This window comes from Poecilia reticulata, chromosome 1 (genome assembly GCF_904066995.2).
Source record: "Poecilia reticulata chromosome 1, P_reticulata-male-v2, whole genome shotgun sequence".
Taxonomy (NCBI): domain Eukaryota; kingdom Metazoa; phylum Chordata; class Actinopteri; order Cyprinodontiformes; family Poeciliidae; genus Poecilia; species Poecilia reticulata.
Window position 1 is genome coordinate 34,336,118 of NC_088830.1, and position 25,939 is coordinate 34,362,056.

General features: G+C 49.8%; 1 protein-coding gene across 7 annotated transcripts; it reads left to right on the plus strand.

The window, feature by feature from the left end:
* The first annotated feature begins 1,220 nt into the window (after positions 1 to 1,220).
* Positions 1,221 to 25,484, plus strand: LOC103471700 (echinoderm microtubule-associated protein-like 6). Of its 7 annotated transcripts, XM_008420890.3 has the most exons (42): positions 1,224 to 2,341; positions 4,336 to 4,495; positions 4,607 to 4,705; positions 4,772 to 4,840; positions 6,078 to 6,263; positions 6,345 to 6,480; positions 6,719 to 6,920; positions 7,010 to 7,147; positions 7,251 to 7,507; positions 7,675 to 7,884; positions 8,016 to 8,183; positions 8,326 to 8,432; positions 8,507 to 8,607; positions 9,605 to 9,791; positions 9,869 to 9,974; positions 10,658 to 10,751; positions 10,953 to 11,053; positions 11,159 to 11,361; positions 11,763 to 11,874; positions 11,951 to 12,078; positions 12,338 to 12,479; positions 12,555 to 12,707; positions 12,779 to 12,910; positions 13,022 to 13,110; positions 13,182 to 13,349; positions 13,424 to 13,625; positions 14,531 to 14,657; positions 14,723 to 14,801; positions 14,877 to 15,006; positions 15,086 to 15,184; positions 16,000 to 16,020; positions 19,718 to 19,891; positions 20,072 to 20,280; positions 20,357 to 20,514; positions 20,884 to 20,998; positions 22,205 to 22,393; positions 22,466 to 22,638; positions 22,712 to 22,874; positions 22,948 to 23,051; positions 23,585 to 23,738; positions 23,819 to 23,919; positions 24,704 to 25,484. In XM_008420890.3, the coding sequence occupies exons 1-42, from the start codon at positions 2,145 to 2,147 to the stop codon at positions 24,726 to 24,728; spliced, it is 5,868 nt and encodes a 1,955-aa protein (XP_008419112.1). In that variant the 5' UTR covers positions 1,224 to 2,144; the 3' UTR covers positions 24,729 to 25,484. The 7 variants fall into 7 exon arrangements, with proteins under 7 accessions (XP_081468345.1, XP_081468348.1, XP_008419112.1 ...); XM_017305573.2 differs by having other exon boundaries at positions 12,338 to 12,707; XM_008420898.3 differs by lacking the exon at positions 16,000 to 16,020.
* Positions 25,485 to 25,939: the final 455 nt, after the last annotated feature.

Below are 25,939 nucleotides of genomic sequence, written 5' to 3' on the forward strand. Positions count from 1 at the left end.
ACACGAACGACTGGCTGTTACTAAGCTGCTAAGAAAAGTTAGAAAATCAGGTTTTCAAAAAGAGGAGAGAGAGAAAAAGACAAGAGTGTTAATTTATAACCGTTTTTCTCCAAGAGAGGTGAGTAGACTGAGACTATCAACCATTTAGCATAGTTAGCTTAGCTACAAACTACTGTTTGCCTCCATTTCACTAGCATTTAATGAATTAAGGAAAATAATTACCAACATATTCACTTAATATGTTGACCACTTAACAAGTCAGTCAGCAGCAGCTCTAACCCACGTCCCTCCTGAGTGAAATTAAAGCTGCAGTATTTTATATAAACATTTTTTACACATATTTGTTAAAACTGTCATCATGTTGTGACAGTATGATATGAGAGGTAATCTGTAAAAAATCTATTTCCTCTGCCTTCTCTCAGTGCTAGAAACAACCAATCAGAGGCAGGAGAGTTATAGTGCTGTCAATCACAATCTCATGTGGTGCTGCTCATCCTTCCTCCCCCTTGATTTGTGCTATTCTGCAAATAGCATAGCACAGAGCCGTGCTGCAGCTAGCTTAGCACAGAGCTGTGCTGCAGCTAGCATAGCACAGAGCTGTGCTGCAGCTAGCTTAGCACAGAGCTGTGCTGCAGCTAGCATAGCACAGAGCTGTGCTGCAGTTAGCATAGCACAGAGCTGTGCTGCAGCTAGCATAGCACAGAGCGCAGTTAGCATAGCACAGAACTGTGCTGCAGCTAGCATAGCACAGAGCTGTGCTGCAGCTAGCATAGCACAGAGCTGTGCTGCAGCTAGCATAGCTGTTAAACTGCAGCTTGAATAAAATGCAGCTACTAGCATGTTTAGAAGTCTGGATTGCTTCATGTGTATGTTGCATGTTGCTATAGACTGTTGCCATGGAGACGTTTCAGTATCTAAACTAATAGAAAACATTAACAACCTACCAGCATCCTGGATGTGGACTGTTGGATGTTAAACTCATGAGCAGTAAATATTGAGCTAATTATCAGTATTGGACCAAACAAAGCAAAGCAGATGCAGCCTTTAAAACTGTGACGCTTTTTATGGGTCAGTTAGACTCAAAACGTTGGAACAGCAGCTGCACAGGGGGCCAAACTGGTCTTTAGTCAGGGGCCCAGGATTCCTGGCGGCGCCCCTGGTTCTGGTAGGATGGATAGTTTCAGCTGCTTTTATTTTGAAGTTCCCACAGGAAGTCCCTCTCCCAGTGTTCCAGCCTGACTTGCTCCGCGGTTCCTGAGATTCCCGTTAGTATTCCCACTCTGCTCCTGTTTTTGGGTCCAGCGGCTCTCCGTGGCCTTCGGACCCGCCGCCGGTGCCTGTCGGGCGGCCTGCTCCAGCGGAACCTTTCGCTGCGGTGCCGGTTCGGGCTGCTGGTTCAGATTTGTTCTGTAATCTTCGGATTTAACGCTGAGCAGACGGCGGAGGGATTTTCTCTGATTCCAGCCTTCGGACTCATCAGCGGATTTAATCCTGTGTTCTGGTCGGGTTCGGATCCGCTGCTGATCGAGACCCGGTGGGCTGAACCGATCCGCATCACTGACCCAGGAACAGTTCAGAGAGCCGCTGGATTCTGCCAGGTCCAACCGGATCTTTAAAGGAACCGGTTCTGCGGTTTGAACCGATTTTGATCCGAACTGGATTCAGATCAGATTAACAGCAGATGTTGAAACAGCTGCAGCTCCGAACATCAGGATAAAATATGAATCCATCAATAAATATACTCTGATTCTTCCTCGATTCACGAACAGTTCTCTACAGAATCGGATCATTGTGTAGAGAACGATCCGATATATATATTTATATATTTTATTATTGTTTTTTAAATATGAAGAAACTTTCCATCCAATCAGAAACAAGGAATCAGTTCACAGCAGAACCAGCTGAGGTTTGATCTTCTAGACACGAAACCATAGAATCCACGTTGGCGGCCATGTTGGCGGCCATGATGGCGGCAGCCTGAAGGAACCGTCTGCTTTTTATGGGACGATTTGTTGACCGTTGCTGCGCTTACTTCAATCAGGAGGCTGCAGAATGGCATTATGGGAAGTGTAGTTGGAGGTTGCTCAGTTAGAAGCACTTCTGAGAGGGACTACTGCTCCCAGCATCCTTAGCAGCAGAGCGGGATGTCGGACAAAACGGCGCCGCGCTGCCAGCTGCGGCTGGAGTGGGTCCACGGCTACCGGGGCCACCAGTGCCGGAACAACCTGTTCTACACGGCGGGGAAGGAGCTGGTCTACTTTGTGGCCGGGGTGGGCGTGGTCTACAACACCCGCGAGCACACCCAGAAGTTTTACCTGGGTCACAACGATGACATCATCAGGTGAGGGGCGGAGCCCAACTGGATGAACTCACACTTATGCTTCCACCTAAGCAGGGGTGAAAGTAAAGGGGGGGCGGGGTACGGCAGGTGCTGCTACCCCTAAAAGATTTAGCTGGGCTACGCAGCAGCTGCTAGAGGCTGTCTGCTAAAAATCAGTGGGTTCAACAGTTCAGCCGTGACTGGCTGGTTTTCAAGAACGATCTAAAACACAATCAGTTAATAAATAACTTCTGTTCTCATTTCATATCGTTTCTGAACTGATCTTTACTACAGCGGAGCGACACGACATAACGAAGGTTTGAGTCTCAGGAGACAAACTGAACCAGCAGGAGGCTGAGAGCAGCAGCTCCTCTGATTGGCTGAGAGCAGCAGGTCCTCTGATTGGCTGAGAGCAGCAGCTCCTCTGATTGGCTGAGAGCAGCAGGTCCTCTGATTGGCTGAGAGCAGCAGCTCCTCTGATTGGCTGAGAGCAGCAGGTCCTCTGATTGGCTGAGAGCAGCAGGTCCTCTGATTGGCTGAGAGCAGCAGGTCCTCTGATTGGCTGAAAACGTTCAGAACTTTATTAAAGAACAACAAAATCAACATAACGTGTTCAAATTAATGATCCAACAACAATAATAATCTCAGTAATTATTGTTTCAACAAGGTGTTGCGCAATTCTGTGCGTTTCAGTTCCATTAATAACGAGCAGAGATTAAAATCAACCAATCAACCATCTCTGTGTTCATGAGGTTATTAATGATGCAACATAAATATCTAGCCTGGAAACCTGAAACCATAACGGACTAAATGTTTTGTTTTAATGTAAACTGGTCGGCTTGTGGAGTGCAGCAGGTTGCCATGGCAACGGTGTGCTTTAATGACAGAGACAGAGTAAAAATGTGCGACTGGTTTAGAGTTGATCACCTGTTCAGGTTGTTTCACCTTTGACCTTTACAGCCGCTGTAGTTTCTGAACGTTCAATAAACACAAACTTGGACTAATGACCTCGATCTGTGTGACTATAGTCATTTACTACAAACATCAAACACGGTAAATATGTTTCATTAAGTATTTAACAAACTAATGGCTTCTACAGCCATAATTATGTGAAATTAAATTAATTGTAATATAAAAAATAGTTTGGTGCTTTGAGCTCAGAGTCTGAGAGGCTTTTACTTTATCAAACTTTTTTTTGCCTCTTATTTAGTGGAAACATTGATGTTGATGAGATTTTCTCCAAAATAATAACGTTTTTCAACCTGTATAGCTCCACTGTTGAAAATGAGAAACATTCACAAATGACAGTGAGATAAAATCCAACATCTGGTTTGAGGTGATTCCTCTGGAACCTGTTGGAGGAAAAACATCCCAACTTCAGAAGATGAGCTTTAACCTAACAGAGCTCTGTGGTTCCTCCTGTCAGTATGAGAGTCAGGGTGAGGAGGCGCCATGTTAGGAAGAGAAGCTGCAGGATCTTCAGAACAAGCAGGTCATGATGCTGGGCTACTGATTATCCCTCTGTCTGGACACAGGACCAGTAGAACCAGTTTAAAAGATAAAATGAATGGTTATATGCCAGACATGGAAAACTGGGATCTCTCCATGCCATGATGTTCAGGATTTAGGTCTCATGGCATCTCAAGGTGTCAACATGGCAGCCAGTGGGCTGAAGGAGGAAATACAGCTTTATTTTGTAGTAATTCTTTTTTTTTGTCATAGTACCACCAAGAATTTAAAACTACTTTCACCCCTGCACCTCAGGATATTTGTGTGTGTGTGTGTGTGTGTGTGTGTGTGTGTGTGTGTGTGTGTGTGTGTGTGTGTGTGTGTGTGTGTGTCTGTGTCTGTGTGTGTGTGTTATGCCAGTGAACACACACTCTGTCCCTGTTGATATCAGCCTTCGGGTCACTGAGCCGCTTCCACGCTGCCTCTAGTGGAGAGAAGATGAATTACTTGTTAGGACGTGGTGCTGTTCAGATTAACGTGGGTTTAGTGACTCGTTCTGTCCGCAGCCTGGCCATCCACCCGGATAAGATCCAGGTGGCGACGGGTCAGGTGGGGAAAGACCCGTACATCTGCATCTGGGACACCTACGCCATGCAGACCGTCTCCATCCTGAGGGACGTCCACACCCACGGAGTCGCCTGCCTTGCCTTTGACTCAGACGGACAGGTAAAGCCACGCCCCCTCTCTGTGGTGGGCGGAGTCCAGAGGATGAATACTAATTATGACCGAAGCTGCCCTCAGGTACGTCACCTGCGTGGTTTATGTATGTCGTCATAGCGACTGGCCTCAGTCGGACTGGACGCCAAGAACACGGTGTGCATCTGGGACTGGAGAAGAGGGCGGGTCGTCGCCATGGCAACCGGACACTCGGACAGAGTAGGACTGTGGGAGGTTGAAGGTTCTGGAAACGGTTGGGTGCGTAACGCTCTGCTCCTCCCACAGATCTTTGACGTGTGCTGGGATCCGTTCCAGACCAGCCGCCTGGTCAGCTGTGGAGTCAAACACATCAAGGTGAGACAGCGCCCCCACAGGGCCGCAGTGGATCTGCAGCTCACACATCGTGAATCATAAAATCTTTCAGTGTTGGTGAAAACTTCCAGAAGACATTAAACTGTTAAACCATTTTATTGGCTCTGACATGAATCGGACTAAACACTTAGAGGTCAGAGTTCTGTCTGCTGAAAGACACAATAGTGACAGAACTTCACTTAATTCCACGACTATCCTTCCACGTTGTTGTCCTTCAGTCATTTGGAATCTAATCTGCTGCTCCGTTGAGGGACATTGTGAATCTGGAGGACCTGTCTGTGTCCAAGCTTTAACTTAAATGTTACTTCAATGTTTTCTCGTGATGTTGCCTATTTTGTGAAGTGCACCCGTCCGTCCTGCAGTAAAACAGCTCCTCACCATGATGCTTCCCCTGCCGCTGGGATGATGTTCTCAGGCTTAAGTGCTTTCTCCTGTTTTCACGGCTTCTTCCTCGCTGAGTGGCCTCCCAGCCCACATTGGTACAAGACTTGTTTCTTTGGGGATAATGACTCTGCTAGCTTCAACAGCACCTTCACAAGGTCCAACCGGTCCACCTCTGGCTCACAGAACCAGTCTCCTTCATGGCTGGCCGTCTCCATGATGTTCAGACTTGGACGTAACTCTTTGAACAGATGAACTTTGAACCTTCGACTCTCTGGACCCAAGAAAGAACCAGACCGGAGAAGGTTCTGGTTCTGGTTCTGTTCTTGAGATCTGGGCTCATTCTTTTTATTTTCCATGATGTCACACAAGGAGGCAGAGACTTTCAGGCGTTGCCTTAAAATGCATCCATAGGAGTTTCTCCATTTCATTCAGAAGTTGTAGATCAACCAATCAGAAGCTTAAAAACCCATGACATCATCATCATCTGGCCTTTAGCAGAGAGAACTCATTCTTGTAATTCCCACTGACCTGAACCAGGAACCATTTAGCCTGATTGAATGTCAGACAGACGGGACAAAAAGGTTTTGGCTAACTCGGAACCAGTTCTAGACTTCAGAGTGGTCCGAATTGGACAAGAACCAATCTAGTTCATTCTCATTCTTATTCAACCCAGTCACATGGAGTCCAGTTGAGTCCTGATGTTTGTGGTAAAATCCAGGTGATGACCAGATGCGAGTCAGTGCAGCAGGGAGGTGATTGAGTCCGACTGTGTTTGTGAGGTTGAATATCTAAGACGGGTTTCCGGTTCTGAAGGTGTTCTCTCTCCTGACTGCAGTTCTGGACTCTGTGTGGAAACGCTCTGACTCCGAAGCGAGGCATCTTTGGGAAGACGGGCGACCTGCAGACCATCCTGTGTGTCTCTGCAGCCAAAGAGGAGCTGACCTACTCTGGAGCTCTGAACGGAGACATCTACGTATGGAAAGGAATCACTCTGATCCGGACCGTCCAGGCTGCACATGGGGTACCAACTAACACTCCAACATCTTTAGAGCAGAGCCAGCTTGTTTCTAAAGTCTGGCTTGTTTCATGCTTCACTGTGCAGGCAGGAATCTTCAGCATGCACGCCTGTGAGGAAGGGTTCGCCACTGGAGGACGCGACGGCTGCATCAGACTGTGGGATGTGGACTTCAAACCAATCACCAAGATTGACTTGAGGGAGGCCGAGCAGGGCTACAAAGGTGTGGAGGTGTTGTCACCTTGTCCTGTGGTTGGTAGGGCTCACCCACTGAAATTTAGTCACAAGTACCCAGGAACCTACTTGTACTTTGAGTACACTGGTTCCACGTGTATCCAAGGTCAGCCCCCGTCCTAGCGACAGGTCAGTCCCACGGTACCCAGGTGTACCCAGGGACTGGTCTGGTTCCGGGTATAACCCAGCTTTAGATTGGTTTCAGTGTCAGGTGTTTTCTTTTTCAGGACTGTCAGTTCGCAGTGTTTGCTGGAAAGCAGACCGGATTCTGGCTGGGACTCAGGACAGTGAGATTTTTGAGGTGATGGTTCGCGACCGGGACAAGCCAGTTCTGCTGATGCAGGGACACAGTGAGGGTGAGCTCTGGGCGCTGGACCTGCACCCCAAACAGCCAGTGGCAGTCACCGGGAGTGACGACCGCTCAGTCAGGTTGGTTTGAACTAAAACTCTCCACTGTTGTCTTCCCTTGTCTGATTCAACCCCATCTGGGTCTCACCTGTTCGTCTTATCTGTGTCAGGCTGTGGAGTCTACCAGACCACACCCTGCTGGCACGCTGCAACATGGAGGAGTCGGTTAGGAGCGTGTCCTTCAATAATGACGGCTCCCAGCTTGCTCTTGGTATGAGGGACGGTTCGTTCACCGTGTTGCGAGTCAGGTGCTCTCACTCATTTGTCCTTAGAGTTACTGCTGCCTCATCAGCTTCATCAGCTGCAATGGCAAGGCGGGTTTAATGGTCGGTAAAACCTCTTCCTCTGCAGGGACATGACCGAGGTTGTGCATATTAAGGACAGGAAGGAGGTCATCCACGAGCTGAAGTTCTCTCCAGATAGCTCCTTCTTGGCAGTAGGCTCTAACGACGGCTTGGTGGACATCTACGCCGTTGCTCAGCGCTTCAAGAAGGTGGGAGAGTGCAGCCGCTCCACCTCCTTCATCACCCATCTGGATTGGTCTGTCGACAGCCGCTTCTTGCAGACCAACGACGGCGCCGGCGAGCGGCTCTTCTACAGGATGCCAGGTATTTATCTCAGAGTCCAAACTGGTCAGGTGTAGTTTGAAGAAGCCTGATAAATCTTGAACCCGGCAGGTCGTTACAACTGGTATCAATATGTTCTAAAACCCTAGTTGCATCCCAGTTGTTTGAACCGAGGGTTGGTTTTGGATGTGTGTGTTCTGGTCTTGCAGCAGGAAAACTCGTTCCTAAAGAAGAAGCAAAGGGGATCCACTGGATGACCTGGACCGGTACCATCGGACCAGAGGTGAACGGAATCTGGCCCAAATACTCCAATGTGACCAATATGAACTCAGTGCATGCCAACTACAGCAGTGCTGTGCTGGTGACCGGGGATGATCTGGGTCTCATCAAGCTCTTTAGATTCCCCTGCCTGAAGAAAGGTTAGCATCTTCCTTCAATCAGGAACATTTGGTAACTCAAGGTTTGACTGAGTTTTTAGACCTGGTTCTGAATTTTCTGGGCTATTTCCTGAATGAATACATGAGTTTCTAACAACGGCTTCCTGACACAGGGGCCAAGTTTAAGAAGTACATCGGTCACTCTGCCCATGTGACTAATGTTCGCTGGTCTAATGACCTCCAGTGGGTCATCAGCACCGGTGGCGCCGACCACGCGGTCTTCCAATGGAGGTTCCTTCCTGAAGGTGTAATGAACGGTGTTCTGGAGCCGCTTCTTCAAGGTAGATTAAACCTTTACCTCATCTACTGATCAAAGGATCCACGAAAGTTTACATTGAGACCAAAAGGACCCGTCAGAACCATCTGCAGGATCTCAGCACCCTGAAGGGAGCATGTTGTTGTTTTCTGGTCTTGATTTCTCAGAGGGGTACGCCGACTCCAACAGTGGCGAGTCAGATTCAGATGTGTCAGACGTTCCAGAGCTCGACTCGGACATCGAACAGGAAGCTCAGACCAACTATGATCGCCAGGTGAGAAGGGAACAAACGGCGTTTACCTTTCTATGACTTGTCTGTGTGTCTGACCCACCAGTGTCTGTCTCCAGGTGTACAAGGAGGATCTGTCACAGCTCAAGAAGAAGCTGATTGGATCCTTGAAGAGACAGAAAGCACCGGAGGAGGGGCTTCGTCTACAGTTCGTTCACGGGTAAAAAAGTTTAAACAGTCAAACATGTCAGTTATAGGTTAATAAACCTTGCTGGCATAGGAGAGCAAGGTTTACTGACCCTTTGCACCTGAAAGCCATGACGGGCAGCAAAACAATCTGGCATGCTTTAACTCCTCTAAAGCTTGTCCAAACTATACAGTTGGCCGCCTAATATCATTTTTATTTTGCTGATTCACTGGTGAAATGGCTGTAAGGTGCTGATCAGTTGGCTGCACAAACCGATAAGGATGCAAACCAAGGAAAGAAGATGCCGATGGTAGCAGCCATGAGTGAACACACCAGGTTGCCCATGTTTGTTTTTTACAAGGTAAGTAACTAAAGTAAGTTAGCTTAACTTGAAGCAGTAGAAGCCATGGCTAATCTGGCAAAAACAATTTGGGAAAACAAATTCCCGTTCCTCACTTCCAACGACATGGCAGTGAAGGGCGCAACATGATTAGGTGACGTAGTTGCAAAGGGTCTACATGAGCCAACGGTCTCTACCTCAGCTTAGATTAGGTCTCCAGTAAGGAGAGCTAAGATCCTGCAGCTTTCTGATGCACACCTGAGTTCTCACCTGCAACCTGACCTGCAGCTCCGCAGAGGCCTGGAACCCGGTGTTGGCTGGTAGCTCTGAAGGACTGGAGCTGGAACCAGATTTAGACCTGTGGGGCAAAAATACAGAGACGTTCTCTTTGAAGACACAGTTTGTTCATGTCCGCTCATCTTCCTGAGGTTTAAATCAGATACAACAAGTAATCTCTGTGCCTTTGTGTTAATTTGCTGATTTAAACCCTATGATGAAGGGACTACAGGTAAACCACACTCACCTGAACACCTTAGAGAGAGAAAAAGGTTGACTGGAGCTGATAATCCACAAAGTTTCCGTCATTAGCTCACATTTAGACCCACATTAAGAGCAGTTTTTAGAACGCCAGCAGCTTTAATGAGCTGCTCATCACAGCCCCTGTGACTTCCTACTTCCTGTTGGCTGCAGGTACCGTGGCTTTGACTGTCGCAACAACCTGTTCTACACCCAGACGGGGGAGGTGGTGTTCCATGTGGCCGCAGTCGCTGTCGTCTACCACCGGGCGCAGCACAGTCAGCGCTTTTACCTCGGACACGACGACGACATCCTCAGCCTCGCCGTTCATCCTCTCAAAGACTACGCGGCATCCGCTCAGGTACGGCCAGCCAATCATAGAGCAGCTTGTTTTGGGACACATTTTTAGGCTTTCTAATTGGCCGTCTCTGTCATTAGGTGGGCAGAGACCCAGCCATCCACATCTGGGACATCCAAACCTTGAAGTGCCTGTCTCTGGTCAAAGGTCACCACAGCAAAGGAATCTGTGCTCTGGACTTTACAGGTCAGTCAAATCTCCCCACAAACTCTTCATCTGGAGTTCCTCCAATCAAACGTAGAGATCATATAATGTCCAGTAAAGCGAACATTTCCATCCAGTGGGACGTGTCCTGACCACCTCAACTAGTGAAAAGGTAAATGAAAACTTCTGGTGTTGAAATGTGATGAAACAGAACAACCAATTCAGACTTTGTTTGGACTGAATTTGGACATTAAGGCTAAAACACTTTCATCCAGAATTTACTGAAAAGATCTCCATGGACATGTCCCTTCAGTGTTTGAAGGACATCTTTAGTTGGATCTTAAACCAATCCATATGCCCCGGGGACCGTCAGGTTCCTGGTGCCACCGTCACATGCTGTCCATAAAGGTGACGAACAGAACCAACCAGCCGGCCCTAGAACTCCCAGAGTTCAGATCATCCAGGCCCTGGGCGGTCTGTAGTCCAGCGCCACCAGGTGGCAGTCCTTGTCCATGAAACTTTCACCAGCAGGTGGCTTCAGCTACTTCACCTCCAGCTCCTGAACCAAACACAGCTCAGCTCTGCTTTGATGAGCATCGTCCAGCGGTACCAGCCTGCTGTCTGTAGGTTCCTTGGAGTTGTCATGGAGACCCTGGCTGGGACATCCGAAACCTCCTGCTGCTCCATATCCAACCCTAATGTGTCCTTTTGTGTCTCTGTCCCAGCGGACGGAAAGAGTTTAGTCTCGGTGGGAATCGACGAGTTCCACTCCATCGTCATCTGGGATTGGAAGAAAGGAGAGAGGCTGGCTAAGGCCAGGTAGGCACACCTGGACCCAGGTCTGATGCAGACTGGGTCTGAAACCAGGGCAGTTAACTGACCTTCACCTGTTAGCCACAGCAGTGAGAGGTGGAGTAGAGGTGGCTTCAGGTTATAGTCTAATCTGCTCCAGCATCAGGCCGGGTTCTGCAGATGGACATGTCTCTGCCTGATTGACTGAAGTCCTCCTGTGTCCTGCAGGGGCCACAAAGATAAAATCTTTGTGGTGAAAAGCAACCCTTTCAGGATGGACAAGCTGGTTACTGTGGGAATCAAACACATCAAGTTCTGGCAGCACTCAGGTATGCTTCCTGTCTTCGCTTTAGAAAAGGTTCTGTCTGCAGGAGATGGAGACCTGAGAACCTGACACAAGGAGCCAGGATCCACCGTCTGTTCTCTCCAACTAGGAGGCGGTCTGACGTTTAAACGGGGAATTTTTGGGAACCTTGGGAAGCAGGAAACCATGATGTCAGCATGTTACGGCCGGTCTGAGGACATGGTCTTCTCTGGAGCCACCAATGGAGACGTCTACATCTGGAAGGACACGACACTGATGAAGACCATCAAGGCTCACGACGGACCCGTGTTCGCCATGTGCTCCCTGGACAAGGTGACGCATCCAACCCTACCTACCTACCTACCTACCTACCTACCTACCTACCTACCTACCTACCTACCTACCTACCCCCCCCTCCCCCCTCAGGTCTTCAGCGACCCATTTCCTCAGTGTTATCAGTACCAGAACCTGGTGAGAAACGTTGAGCTTCTCTGTTCCTCAGATCTGGAACAAACTGCATGAAAACCTGAGATGATCAGAACCTAAAGGCTACTACCGTTTGTTTCTTTCATGGAGTTTATATCTGTATTTTATCGTCTTGTTTGATGCAAAAACCTTTCATAGATGAAGGTTTTTGTTAAAAATGTGCCTGATGTCCCATAGAGACCCTCGGATTGTCTTACTGTTTGAAAGGACCTAATAAATAAAGTCGTCTTGTGTTGCGTTCATGTCAGGGTTTTGTGACCGGAGGAAAGGACGGCATTGTGGAGTTGTGGGACGACATGTTTGAGAGATGTTTGAAAACCTACGCCATCAAAAGGGCAGCTCTGTCCCCGTCCTCCAAAGGTGTCCTCTCTGGCGTCCACAGCTTCCCCTCCTGAGGATTCTGCTGTTGGACTGACGATGTCTTCCTTCTGAGCAGGTCTGCTGCTGGAGGACAACCCGTCCATCAGAGCCATCACTCTGGGTCACGGTCACATCCTGCTCGGGACCAAGAACGGGGAAATCCTGGAGATAGACAAGAGCGGGCCGATGACGCTGCTGGTTCAGGTGAGACAGAGAGACTATCCCTGGTGAGATCCTACTGTTGGAAGGAGACGGTTTGACCTGTAGCAGCCACCGTAGCCTGAAGATCTCAGGTTCCTGGGAAGGTCTGTAGGCGTCCAGCAGACCTGAAGACACCTCAACACTTCCTTCCTGCTTCTGTCCTTCACTGGAAAACCCAGATGATCATCAGTCCTTCCTCCCTGATCCACTTCTTCTCAGGTACCTCACCTGTGTGTCTCACCTGTGGTACCTCTATGTTCAGGGTCACATGGAGGGGGACGTGTGGGGGTTGGCAGCCCATCCTCTACTTCCTGTCTGTGCCACTGTCAGTGACGACAAAACTCTGAGGATCTGGGAGCTGTCGACCAATCACAGGATGGTTGCTGTTCGTAAGCTGAAGAAAGGTGACACCTGTTCAGGTAAGCGCAGGTTTTATGCTAGTTTCACTTGGCTAACCTGTATTCTGTGTCCCCTGCCAGGTGGGCGGTGCTGCACCTTCTCGCCAGACGGTAAAGCTCTGGCAGTCGGTCTGAACGACGGCAGCTTCATGGTGGTGAACGCCGACACCCTGGAGGACATGGTGACCTTCCACCACCGCAGGGAGCTCATCTCAGATATCCGCTTCTCCTTAGGTACCTGAACGCACTACACAGGTGTGACAGGTGTTGAAGCTGGGTCCTAATGTGTCAGGGGTGTTTCACAGATGCAGGAAAGTATTTGGCTGTTGCATCCCATGATTCCTTTGTGGACATCTACAACATCCTGACCAGTAAGAGGGTTGGAATCTGTAAAGGAGCTGGAAGCTTCATCACCCACATCGACTGGGACTCCAGAGGTGGACTCACCTGCTTTAATTAGCCTCAGATGTTGACGTTTCCCTGGTCCTCATCTTTACCTGCTGTTCAAGGTCCCAACCTAACATCTCATTCTAATGTTTTCCCTACAGGTAAACTCCTCCAGGTGAATACCGGAGCTAAAGATCAGCTCTTCTTTGAGGCTCCACGAGGACGCAGACAGAACATCAGCGTCTCGGAGGTCAGAAAGCAGGTCTCTGTTTTCTCAGAGGCGTTTGTTCCCCGAGGTCATAGTGCTGTTTCTGTGTCCAGTTTGAGAAGATGGACTGGGCCACTTGGACATCCGTTCTGGGTCCCACCTGTGAAGGAATATGGCCGTCATTCAGCTTTGTGAACGCTGCTTCGCTCACCAGAGACCACAAACTTCTTGCCACAGGAGATGATTTTGGCTTCGTCAAACTGTTCAGCTTCCCGTCTCGGGTGAGTCCAGAGACAGAGTCCAAAGTTGGTTTTCCTGGAGGATCTCTGTTCATCTCCTCAGTCTCTTCTCCCAGGGTCAGTTTGCTAAGTTTAAGAAGTATGTGGGTCACAGCACCAATGTGACAAACGTGCGCTGGTCCAATGATGATGCAGTGCTTCTGTCTGTGGGCGGAGCTGACACGGCGCTGATGATCTGGACCAGAGAGCCGCCGGGCCACAAGGAGAGCAAAGCTGTGGACAGCGAGGAGTCGGACGATGACCCTGAGGAGGACGGAGGTAACATCTAGTGAACGTCTGGCTGGTTGGTTCTCTGGTTCTGCACTCAGATTGTTGGAGGCTCTCAGGTTGATTTGAGTTTTAGAGATGCCGTTGTAGCCACCACTAGCTAAAAAGCTAGTTGTGCTAACCCTAAAGACCTAATCACAAACATTAGCTGCACTAATGCTAAGCGCTACAGCAACATGGTATTTAGCTGATTCCAACTTCAAGCATATTTTACCCACCATGTATCAGTAACACATGTGCTACATCATAGCATAGCGCCCTCAGCAGGGTCATATCTGTCATTACACACCTACCTGTACAATTTACACTTCAGGAAGTGATTCTTTGGAACGGGCCTTTCACTCATCATTTCAGTTTTATAGTTGAATTTTGTTATCTCACATTTTCAAAATTAGCCCAAGTGCAAATGAAAAAGTAGCTCTTCTATCCTCCTGACTACCAGGAAAAAATTACTGTCCAATCACCATTTTGTTTAAATGGTTTAAATGGTTTGTTTAAGTCTTTGTAAGGTAATAAAAGGTTTTATGCTCTTACTTTGTCTCTTCCCATAAAATGTGTTACTACTGATGAATGCCATTTTTATGGCCCCTTCACATGTGGCATCATTGAAAAGCCCTAAATGTCTCCAGATACCAAAAGGAATGAATTCAGGAGAATGCAGGGGGGGGGTTTAGAAATGTCCTCCACAGAGGACAAAAAGGAACTATGCTAGTCAGGAGGCTATTGGCTCATTGGCAGATTTGTGGACTCGTGTCCACCACTGCAAAGATGTTTCTGAGAATGGTAACGTTCTGGTCAAGGACAACAGCGACCTTCAGCAGCCAGGGCCAAGGACCGCCATCCAGAGTGAGTAGGATTGTCTGAGAAACAGTAATTGGTGAATTTCTGTTTTTTAGGGTACGACAGTGATGTGGCTAGGGAGAAGGTGGTGGACTATATCACTAAGATCTACTCAGCAAGCATCAGGAGCATGACAGGAACCAAGCCCCACCTGCAGCACAGAGAGCTTCCTCTGGAGGACAGGTAACCTGAAGGCCTCCTGATGAGTTCAGGTGCAGTTGGTTGTTAACGCTGCTCTTCCTGCTCAGGCCTCCTGTGAGCCGGGCCGTCCCGCTGCCCGACAAACTGCTGAAGGACAATGTGACTAAGAAGAGGAAAGCGGTGGAGGTCGGCACAGGGCCTCTGCTTGCAAACGTCCAACACGTCCTGACATCGGCTCTAACTGCTGTCTGCGTCTGTTAGGAGCTGCTGCTGGAACACGTCTTCGGCTACCGAGGCTTCGACTGCCGCAACAACCTGCACTACCTCAACGACGGCGCCGACATCGTCTTCCACACCGCCGCTGCTGTCGTCATCCAGAATCTGTCTGCCGGTGATTAGAACAGTCAGTTACCGTCAGTCACTGCCAATGTTGCTCATGAGGTCATTTTTCCTGCTTCCTGTCCTGACAGGAACTCAGAGTTTCTACCTGGAACACACAGATGACATTCTCTGTCTGACGGTCAACCAGCACCCAAAGTACCAGAACATCATCGCCACTGGACAGATCGGTTAGTGTGAGAAACCTTCACCTTCAGGTGGTCGTACCTGTGACTCGGGTAGGAGTAGCGTAGCAGAGAAGGTTCTGGTTCATGATCATGATAAGATCACTGGCTGGTTCCATCACACAGTGGGAGAACCTTTTCAGGAAACCCCACGAACACCTGAATAAAAGTATGAATGAACTTGTTTGGGACGTTAATAACAGGCAGAGATGTTTGGTTTTATGTCACAATCTGGAAAACATCTCAGCTCATTTCATTTGGTTCTGAAGCAGCTCATTATAAAGTTGTTTCAGATCCTATCAGGTTCTCTGAGATCCAGTTCATTTAGGTCAGATGCTTTCAGCTCAGATTCTTACAGGTCAGGTTCTTATTGGTTGAGTTCTAGAAGTTCTTGCAGGTTGGGTCCGTTCTGGTCTGTTCTGGTGGAAGCTCACAGGACCATCCATTGAAGGTTCCCAGGTGAACCAAGCTCAGCTGTAAAGGTGTAGGACCTGCAATCTATCGAAGAGTTCAGTCTTCATTTGAAGCTGCAGGAATGGAGAACCAACAGAACATAAACTGGGGGCTTGTCCGGGATTCTGTCTTGGACAAGCGCCCAGTTTCTGCTACGACCCGGCTTTCCTCCAGTCCGGCTGCAGAGCAGTGTAAGGCCACCAGAGGGAGCCAGGTGTGTGGTAGTTGTTTCCTCCTGTCAGAGGGTGTAGTCAGACTGTTAGCTCCTCTGCACATTGCTTTCATGCATGACTGGCTGCTTTTGGTCCATCACACCTTTCCTTCTTTTCCACTGCTTCCTCATTGTCACCGCCTCTCTTCGCCACCAGGTGACGTCTCTGACCTGCCAGGTAAGGCTGCCTCTACCTTCCTCACCGTGCTCATCATCACTCACACACATGATTCTGTTTGCTCTGCTGTCGGTGCGTAGAGACTGAGGTGTCCGGTGAGTACCAGTGGTCAGGGTCCGGGTCGAGTCCGACCCGAGTCTGTTCTGACTAGATCTGCTCTCATGGGCTCAGAAAACACTCGCTGCAGAACCTGCAGTAATAAAATATTTATTATTTCAGAGTTATTCTGATCCGATTAGATTCAGATGGGTCACGGTTCCGAATGTTAAAGTTTACCGGACTCTCAGCTGCAGGATCAGAACCGAGTTCTGCTGGTTCTGATCCTGGTTCTGGTAACGATTAAGATTTTTCCAAAGGATTCTGGTTTCACCATCAGTCTGAGCCTGTAGTTTCCTGTTCTGACCCAATAAGTGACAGAACCCGACCAGAACCAGGTTCTGTATTGAGTGTTTTCATCAGGATGATGGTGGCAGACAGGAAGTAGCAGCATTCCTGCGTAGCGCCCCCTGCCAGCTTGTGGCAGTAGCACACCTGGGCCGATAGTTCCCCATGTAGAACTGACTGATGGTTGGATTGGTTCTGTTTCTGCCCCGTTTGGACCGGGTTCTGTCAGGTGAACTGAATGATTTATCTGTTGATGGTTCTGATCTGAATGAACATTTCCTCTTCCTGTTTGCAGTTTAACTGTTAGTGACGATTTTATTGTTTCTGGCCTTCCTGTTAACCCTCACCTTGGATCTGGTGTTCTCTCCACCTGACCTGCTGGGTCCCTCCCACTGTCCCCACTCTGTCCTCCCACTGTCCCCACTCCGTCCTCCCACTGTCCCCACTCCGTCCTCCCACTGTCCCCACTCTGTCCCTCCCACTGTCCCCACTCCGTCCTCCCACTGTCCCCACTCCGTCCTCCCACTGTCCCCACTCTGTCCTCCCACTGTCCTCTCACTGTCCCCACTCTGTCCCTCCCACTGTCCTCTCACTGTCCCCACTCTGTCCCTCCCACTGTCCCCATTCTGTCCTCCCACTCTGTCCTCTCACTGTCCCCACTCTGTCCTTCCCACTGTCCTCCCACTGTCCCCACTGTCCTCCCACTGTCCCCACTGTCCTCCCTCTGTCCCCACTCTGTCCCTCCCACTGTCCCCACTCCGTCCTCCCACTGTCCCCACTCCGTCCTCTCACTGTCCCCACTCTGTCCCTCCCACTGTCCCCACTCTGTCCCTCCCACTGTCCCCACTCCGTCCTCCCACTGTCCCCACTCCGTCCTCCCACTGTCCCCACTCTGTCCCTCCCACTGTCCCCACTCTGTCCCTCCCACTGTCCCCACTCCGTCCTCCCACTGTCCCCACTCCGTCCTCCCACTGTCCCCACTCTGTCCCTCCCACTGTCCCCACTCCGTCCTCCCACTGTCCCCACTCCGTCCTCCCACTGTCCCCACTCTGTCCTCCCACTGTCCTCTCACTGTCCCCACTCTGTCCCTCCCACTGTCCTCTCACTGTCCCCACTCTGTCCCTCCCACTGTCCTCCCACTGTCCCCACTCTGTCCCTCCCACTGTCCCCACTCCGTCCTCCCACTGTCCCCACTCCGTCCTCCCACTGTCCCCACTCTGTCCCTCCCACTGTCCCCACTCCGTCCTCCCACTGTCCCCACTCCGTCCTCCCACTGTCCCCACTCTGTCCCTCCCACTGTCCCCACTCCGTCCTCCCACTGTCCCCACTCCGTCCTCCCACTGTCCCCACTCTGTCCCTCCCACTGTCCCCACTCCGTCCTCCCACTGTCCCCACTCCGTCCTCCCACTGTCCCCACTCCGTCCTCCCACTGTCCCCACTCTGTCCTCCCACTGTCCTCCCACTGTCCCCACTCCGTCCTCCCACTGTCCCCACTCTGTCCTCCCACTGTCCTCCCACTGTCCCCACTCCGTCCTCCCACTGTCCCCACTCTGTCCTCCCACTGTCCTCTCACTGTCCCCACTCTGTCCCTCCCACTGTCCTCTCACTGTCCCCACTCTGTCCCTCCCACTGTCCCCATTCTGTCCTCCCACTCTGTCCTCTCACTGTCCCCACTCTGTCCTTCCCACTGTCCTCCCACTGTCCCCACTGTCCTCCCACTGTCCCCACTGTCCTCCCTCTGTCCCCACTCTGTCCCTCCCACTGTCCCCACTCCGTCCTCCCACTGTCCCCACTCCGTCCTCTCACTGTCCCCACTCTGTCCCTCCCACTGTCCCCACTCCGTCCTCCCACTGTCCCCACTCTGTCCCTCCCACTGTCCCCACTCCGTCCTCCCACTGTCCCCACTCCGTCCTCCCACTGTCCCCACTCTGTCCCTCCCACTGTCCCCACTCCGTCCTCCCACTGTCCCCACTCCGTCCTCCCACTGTCCCCACTCTGTCCCTCCCACTGTCCCCACTCCGTCCTCCCACTGTCCCCACTCCGTCCTCCCACTGTCCCCACTCCGTCCTCCCACTGTCCCCACTCTGTCCTCCCACTGTCCTCCCACTGTCCCCACTCCGTCCTCCCACTGTCCCCACTCTGTCCCTCCCACTGTCCTCTCACTGTCCCCACTCTGTCCCTCCCACTGTCCCCATTCTGTCCTCCCACTCTGTCCTCTCACTGTCCCCACTCTGTCCTTCCCACTGTCCTCCCACTGTCCCCACTGTCCTCCCACTGTCCCCACTGTCCTCCCTCTGTCCCCACTCTGTCCCTCCCACTGTCCTCTCACTGTCCCCACTCTGTCCTCCCACTGTCCCCACTCTGTCCTCCCACTGTCTCCACTCTGTCCTCCCACTGTCCTCCCTCTGTCCCCACTCTGTCCCTCCCACTGTCCTCTCACTGTCCCCACTGTCCTCCCTCTGTCCCCACTCTGTCCCTCCCACTGTCCTCTCACTGTCCCCACTCTGTCCTCTCACTGTCCCCACTCTGTCGGTGAGATCTGGATCCTGCCTTGCTTTCTGGCTACGGTGCTGAGTCAGCATTCCTGCCCTCTTCTGGGGCAGAACCAGCTTCTACATTCACATGCTAATGGTGGTTAGCTACTGCCGCCTTGGGGCCTCTGACAGAGGCAAGGCATTGACACCACCTGCTGGTGGGGCGGGGTTTGAACCAGCAACCTACGGGTTACAGGACAAACTCCTGTCTCCTGTCAGAAGTTACTGTTTAACTGTGAAGCGTCCCAGTAGCACCGGGCGGCTCGGGTCAGAGGTCAGAGGCCACAGCCCTCAGTTAGAGTCCTGGTCCCAGGCCAGTTGCTGCATATCTTCCCCTTCTCTCTCCTCCCTATGTCCACTTACTGGTCAATAAAACCACTACAGACTAAAAGTGATTGAAAATAAAAAGGTGGCACAGTATTAAGAAATAAGGTCAGGTTGAGAGAATCAAGATCGAGAGCAATCTGCTACGTACCACGAGGTCACAGGAAGTGACAGAACAAACCTGGATCCCCTCAACCTCCTAGTGGTTGGGTCATCATTTGCTGGTTTCAATATCCTGTAAACTTTGATTGTTAATGTTCCACAATTAGAAGATAATCAGAAGGTCCAGTACAGAAGGATCTGTTCTTTAACTAACAGATCATTTTTAGCGCTACAAGGAAGTTAAGGCCTTGCTGGGATTCCTAGATCGGGTGGTTCCTTGACTCCAGCACAAGTTCTGTGACTCTAGATCCAGATTTTACAGGCTCTGACTTTGGTTCTCTGTCTTCTCACAGGTCTTGCTCCATCCATCCATGTGTGGGATGCAATGACCAAGCAGACTCTGTCCATCCTGCGCTGTTCCCATGCTAAAGGCGTAGGTTATGTCAACTTTAGTGCAACAGGGAAGTTACTGCTGTCGGTGGGGGTGGAGCCTGAACACACCATCACGGTGTGGAGATGGCAGGAAGGTAAGTTATGGAGGTGGAAACATGGACGCATCTCTCTGCTGCCTGATTTCACATTTAAACATCTGAAAACTCAACTGCAGTTAGAAAAAAAGCATCTGTTGAAGTAGAGCAGAAACGCTACCTGTTTTGCTTTTGCTGCGTCTGAAGCGCGGACAACCTGACCCTTTACCTCCATGGCAGGCAGCAAGGTGACCAGTAAAGGCGGTCACTCTGAGCGGATCTTTGTGGTCGAGTTCAGACCCGACTCAGACACTCAGTTTGTGTCGGTGGGAATCAAACACATCAAGTTCTGGACACTGGTTGGTGGTTCCCTCATGTATAAGAAAGGTGTGATTGGCTCGGTGGAGGACGGCCGCATGCAGACCATGCTGTCTGTCGCCTTTGGTGCTGTAAGTCCTACTTACATGTAGTCCATTTATGTCTACCAAGTTTTAGTTTTATTGTAAATCAATGTTTTCTTCCCAGAATAATCTGACATTCACTGGTGCAATAAACGGAGACGTGTACGTCTGGAGGGAGCACTTCCTGGTCCGAGTGGTGGCGAAGGCGCACAGCGGTCCCGTCTTCACCATGTACACCACGCTGAGGGACGGACTCATCGTCACTGGAGGGAAGGAAAGGCCGTAAGGAACTGAGCTTTAGAGCTGTAGTCAGGGTACTGAGACTTTCCCAGTCAGGAGGTTATCATAATGTTGTTTTACACATGGCTCTATGAGTTGTGGAGATTTTCTTATTTCATTAAATCTGGTCTATTAACAAGACCCCTGGCTATCATCAATGTTCTGCAGATACTTTAGAAGACAGAAACACCTCTGAGGACCTAAAACTGGTCCAGTTCCTCTGCATCCTCATTGTTCTGGGATCCAGCCGTTAGTCCCATTGGCTCTGTGTTTGTCAGTGTAGGATATGAAGGCCAGATCCTTTATTCAGAAAGACTAACTCTGCCTGCAGAGCAGCAGGTTGTGTACTCCATTAGGGTGTTTGTTTCACAGGACCAAAGAGGGGGGAGCTGTGAAGCTTTGGGACCAGGAGATGAAGCGCTGCAGAGCCTTTCAGCTGGAGACCGGTCAGCCAGTCGAGAACGTTCGATCCGTCTGCAGAGGGAAGGTAAGGCCCACAGTCTGCTTCTGACCGGCAGGCAATGCTAAGAATGTAAGGACAGTCGCTTCATCGTGCCCATGACTTTAGACAAGAGAGGCCTTTCTCTCTTGCTCTCAGTGAAGGCGGACTCTTTTTCACTCTGCTCCCATCTTCTCCCTGCTTGCTTTGTTTTTGTGTTGCTTTGTTGAAGCCTTTCTTTGCACATCCTCCAAATCTACAAATTATAGATCTGGTCAGCTGCTCTCAGTGCAGTTGATCAAATTTTCTCGAGGCAAAGACTGGACAGAGGAGAGCCCTCCTGTCCTACGGGGACACACCCAGAGGGAGATATCCTGGATTTATTTGGATTCCTGATAACAGGATTCCTGTTTGGAGTTGGCAGATACCTGGCATGTCCACAAATTGGTGACGGATTGGGCCGACTAGCGACACTCAGACTGACATGCAGGTTGGATGTGATTCTTGCTGAGACTCGCAGCTCAGCTGCAGACTCTGAAACTCTAGCAGGAAGGAATCGATCCTGGAGAAGTTGCTGATTCCGGTTCAGTGGAACGGCCACACTAATTTGGATGACTGGGATGAACAGAGATGTATCGGTGAGACTTTAGGGCAGGTTAACATTTAAAGCTTTCTGTGTCTGGACTGGCTGGCGATCTCACATCTCCTGGAAGATTAGTGAGCGTAACGCTCCTTCTCTCCTCACTTCCTTCTGAAATCCTCCGTGTGGCTGGAGCAGAGCGCTCCCAAGGACTGGCTCTAGATAACGCCATCATATCAGACTGTTGCCTGGGAGACCGAGCTGCATGGTTTCCTGGTCATACACATGCAACACAGACACAGCAAACAGATTCACTCTGTGATGTCACCGCCTTTTGCTGGCTTCATGTCTGAGCCGTATCTTGCTATGTGTGACATATCCTTCCCAATGTTGTCATTTCATTCTACTAATTATTATTAGTTAGAACAAATTTAAGATCCAGGAAAATTTCTATTAGTTTATAAATTAGACAACTTCTTCTTATTAAACATGGGGAACCAATATATAGCTTTTACCTTTTGGTTTGTTATTTTGTTTGTAGTTCATATAAAGCACTTTGAACTGCCTTGTTGCTGAAAATCTGCTATATAATTACCTGACCTTATCTTGCCATGCTCAAGCAAAGGTCCTAATCTTCTGTAACCTCTAATCTTTTCTGCCTCTGGTTGCTGCAGGGTAAGATTCTGGTGGGAACCAAAGACGGGGAGATCATCGAGGTTGGAGAGAAGAATGCTGCCTCCAACACCATGATCAACGGTCACACTAAGGGGGGAATCTGGGGTTTAGCATCGCATCCTTTCAAAGACGTCTTCATCTCTGCTAGTGATGATGGGACCATACGCATCTGGGATCTGGCTGACAAGGTACTGACCTCCAGGGTCCAGTCTAGCCGTCAGATTTCCTGCAGCGCAAACTAATTTGTTCTTCTGCTTTAGAAACTCCTGAACAAGGTGAGTTTGGGTCACCCTGCCAAGTGCACATGCTACAGCCCCAATGGGGAGATGGTTTCCATCGGCATGGAGAATGGCGAGTTCATCGTGCTGCTGGTCAACTCCCTCACTGTCTGGGGCAAAAAGAGAGACCGCAGTGTCTCCATCCAGGACATCCGGTAAGTAAGGCAGTGCATTAGAGCTGAACTCCTCTGTGTGGTGTCTGAAACTCTGAGGCTTGTTGTGGTCCAGGTTCAGTCCAGATAACCGGTTCCTGGCAGTGGGTTCAGTAGAAAGTGCTGTAGATTTCTACGATCTGACTCTCGGCCCGTCACTCAACCGAATCGGTTACTGTAAGGACATCCCCGGCTTCGTTATCCACATCGACTTCTCTGCTGACAGCAAACACATCCAGGTGATCTGGGTTCCAGGTTTGGGTGTTTGATCTCTGCAGCCTCTAATAGTTCACATGTTCACCTGGTTGTCAGGTGTCCACCAGCACCTACACTCGTCAGGTCCATGAGGTCCCCTCAGGAAAGATCGTCACAGAGCTGCACGTCATTGAACGCATCACCTGGGCGACCTGGACCAGGTAAGACTGACGCTGAGGTTGGGAAATGCAGCGTTTGGTGGGTTAGTAACAGTTCTATCCATCTGGTGCGTGTAGTTGGAAAGCTTGATGTCTGACTTGGTTCTGGACAAACCTGAAGGTTCCCCATGACTCTGATAGGCTTGCTGAGGAGCCAATGAGAAGACAGGCTTCATGTTGCTTTGAAGGCAGCAGGAAAACAAAGTTCTCAACAGAAACATAACATTCATCATCCTGTGAAACATGAGCAGCTCCTCCCCCTGACGGAGATGGCGCCCTGAGATTCCACCAGAAACACAATCTACAAACCCCAGTCCTCTTCAGCTTCCCTATTGGACATGTCTGGACAGAAGGGGGACAAATGTTAGCTGCAGTCCTCCAGTTCTGACCGGTTTTGACCGGTTCTGACCAGTTCTGACCAGTTCTGACTGGTCCTGACCGGTTCTGACCAGTTCTGACCGGTTCTGACTGATTCTGACCGGTTCTGACTGGTTCTGTCCAGTTCTGACCGGTTCTGGTTTGTCTTGGTTCTGCAGCATGTTCGGTGATGAGGTTCTGGGCGTCTGGCCGCGAAACGCCGAGAAGGCAGACGTCACCTGCGCCTGCGTTTCCCACGCCGGCCTCAACCTGGTGACCGGAGACGACTTCGGCCTCGTCAAGCTCTTCGACTTTCCCTGCCCGGAGAAATTTGTAAGAGACGGAGTCTGACCGGAACCGGACCCGGCAGAACCAGGCCGACCCGTCACCCCGTCCTCTCTCTGTCCCTGCAGGCGAAGCACAAGCGCTACTTCGGCCACTCGGCTCACGTCACCAACGTTCGCTTCTCCTGCGACGACAAATACGTCATCAGCGCCGGAGGCAGCGACTGCAGGTCAGAACCGGGTCGTAGCTGACCGGGTCCTGTTAGTTACCCTGTAAATATCACCTAATGGTCATTTGGTCTCACAAAGATAACTTTACAACATTGGAAACGTTTAACTTTAAAACTACATTTTCTGTTTAAACACTCCAAAAATAGTCTTTGTTATAAACTTAACATTAATTTTAATATCCACAACTTTCAACCCAAATTGAACTTTTTGTTCTCGTCTCTTCATGTTTCAATAAAGATGAATTCAGTTTGTAGAGTTTCTCCTGTAATCATCCAACCTTCCTGAAGCCTCGTCGTTCTTTTAGTTACTGTTTATGTAACTTGTACATATTACTGTAAAAAAAGAGGCCAGAACCAGAACCAGAACCAGAACCAGCAGCTCCGCTGCTCCATTCTGCCTTTGATTTTCTCGGGTTTAGAGTTTGAGCAGTTGGGTTTATAGCCAGAACGTCGATCTAGCCGGACCCAATAGCAGCATCATAACGGGCCCGGCGGTCCGAACCCGTAAATCTCAGCCCATCCCGGCGTTCTGGTGCAGGTTAAGGGGTTAATAATAGTACATTGATAATAATAATTGATTATAAACACGGAGCAGCTTTCAGAAACATGCCGTGATCCGAGTGTAACGCAATAGGATCATTTTATGTTTGATAGTGAAAAATGATTTTTTATCATTTTATTTTATTATAACGATGGAAAAATGTATTAAATGTTCATTACTAAAAGTGAATATTGAGGCTGGTAACCATGGCGACATCTGGATCTCTGCTCTTCTTCTCCTCAGCCTGTTGGTGTGGCGGTGCCACTGAGTCCTCCTCTTCCTCTGATGAAGGCCCCGAGCCTCCAGGCCTGTGATTGGCTGAAACCCTGTGTGTGTTTCAGGTTTTCTGTTCTCTGTAGATCCGTGGAGAAACGTCTGATCTCCACCTGTAGCTGTCATGTGACGTGTTTTGGTGTCAGTTTGTGCCTTTTTTAAAATCTCTGACCAAACGTTTGATACAGATTTATTTTACTGGTGGTGCTATAATCTTTTAGGGCTTTTACATGTGGATGCTGTTGTGTTTGTGTCATGTGATGATGATGATGATCAGTAAAAATGAAGAAGATGGATCGGTGTTTGATCCCAGCCGTTAAAACCTGAGATCATCTGTAGAAACTAGTAAAGATTTCTACCTCTGAAAACTGCGGAGTAGCGAACAGATGTAGGTGACGCTTTGAGCCACACGGTGGTGCTGTTTCCTCCCTCTGGTCTAAATGCTGCCTAAATAAACTCCTCATGTTGCTGTGGACAGAAGAAGTTCTGTCTGAAAATATGAAGAACCAAAGTTCTGATCCAACACGGCCTCACGTAGCGCTGCTGAAGTCCAGCTCCGATCGGGTCAAATCCGGTTCCGATTTCAACCTGGAAGAGTCTCTGTGGTTCAACCCGAGCTGAAGAACCATCTGGACCTTTGTGGCTCCTGAGTGATCGCTTCCCGATTCAGAAGAACCGAATCTGAACCGGGTCTGAACCGGGACAGAACCTTTAATCAAAAATAAATAAAACAGTCACATGAGAGCACAAATTGAGCGTTTCTGTTGTTTTATTGAATGATTTGATTGTGGCCATGTTTGGGTCCATTTTCAGAACCAGTTCCTCCCAGTTCAGTAAAACAAGTCCAGACGGGAATCACCATGGTAACCGTGTTGTTTGGACTGGTCCAGGCATCCAGGATGATGAAACTCTGAATTTGGCCTGCAGCGTTAGCCCAGATTGTTTTCATCAGTGGTTTGATAACGTCTGTTTTTAAAGCCTGGGGAAAACAGGAGCAGGTGGGACATGGACTCCAGGATCCCAGCCAGTTTAGGAACGTCTTGTTGTGGTGGGAGGAGTCAGATCAGAGCAAACTCCTTCAAGCTAGGCAGGGGCGCCGCCAGGAATCCTGGGCCCCTGACTAAAGACCAGTTTGGCCCCCTGTGCAGCTGCTGTTCCAACGTTTTGAGTCTAATTGACCCATAAAAAGCGTCACAGTTTTAAAGG

What these genes read in the sequence shown, in the direction of transcription:
- LOC103471700 (XM_017305573.2), top strand. Translation starts at nt 2,145, where the DNA reads ATGTCGGACAAAACGGCGCCGCGCTGCCAGCTGCGGCTGGAGTGGGTC. An exon ending in ATTCCCCTGCCTGAAGAAAG is followed by an intron (nt 7,885 to 8,015) that starts GTTAGCATCTTC and finishes TTCCTGACACAG; the next exon opens with GGGCCAAGTTTAAGAAGTAC. An exon ending in CAAGTTCTGGCAGCACTCAG is followed by an intron (nt 11,054 to 11,158) that starts GTATGCTTCCTG and finishes CTCTCCAACTAG; the next exon opens with GAGGCGGTCTGACGTTTAAA.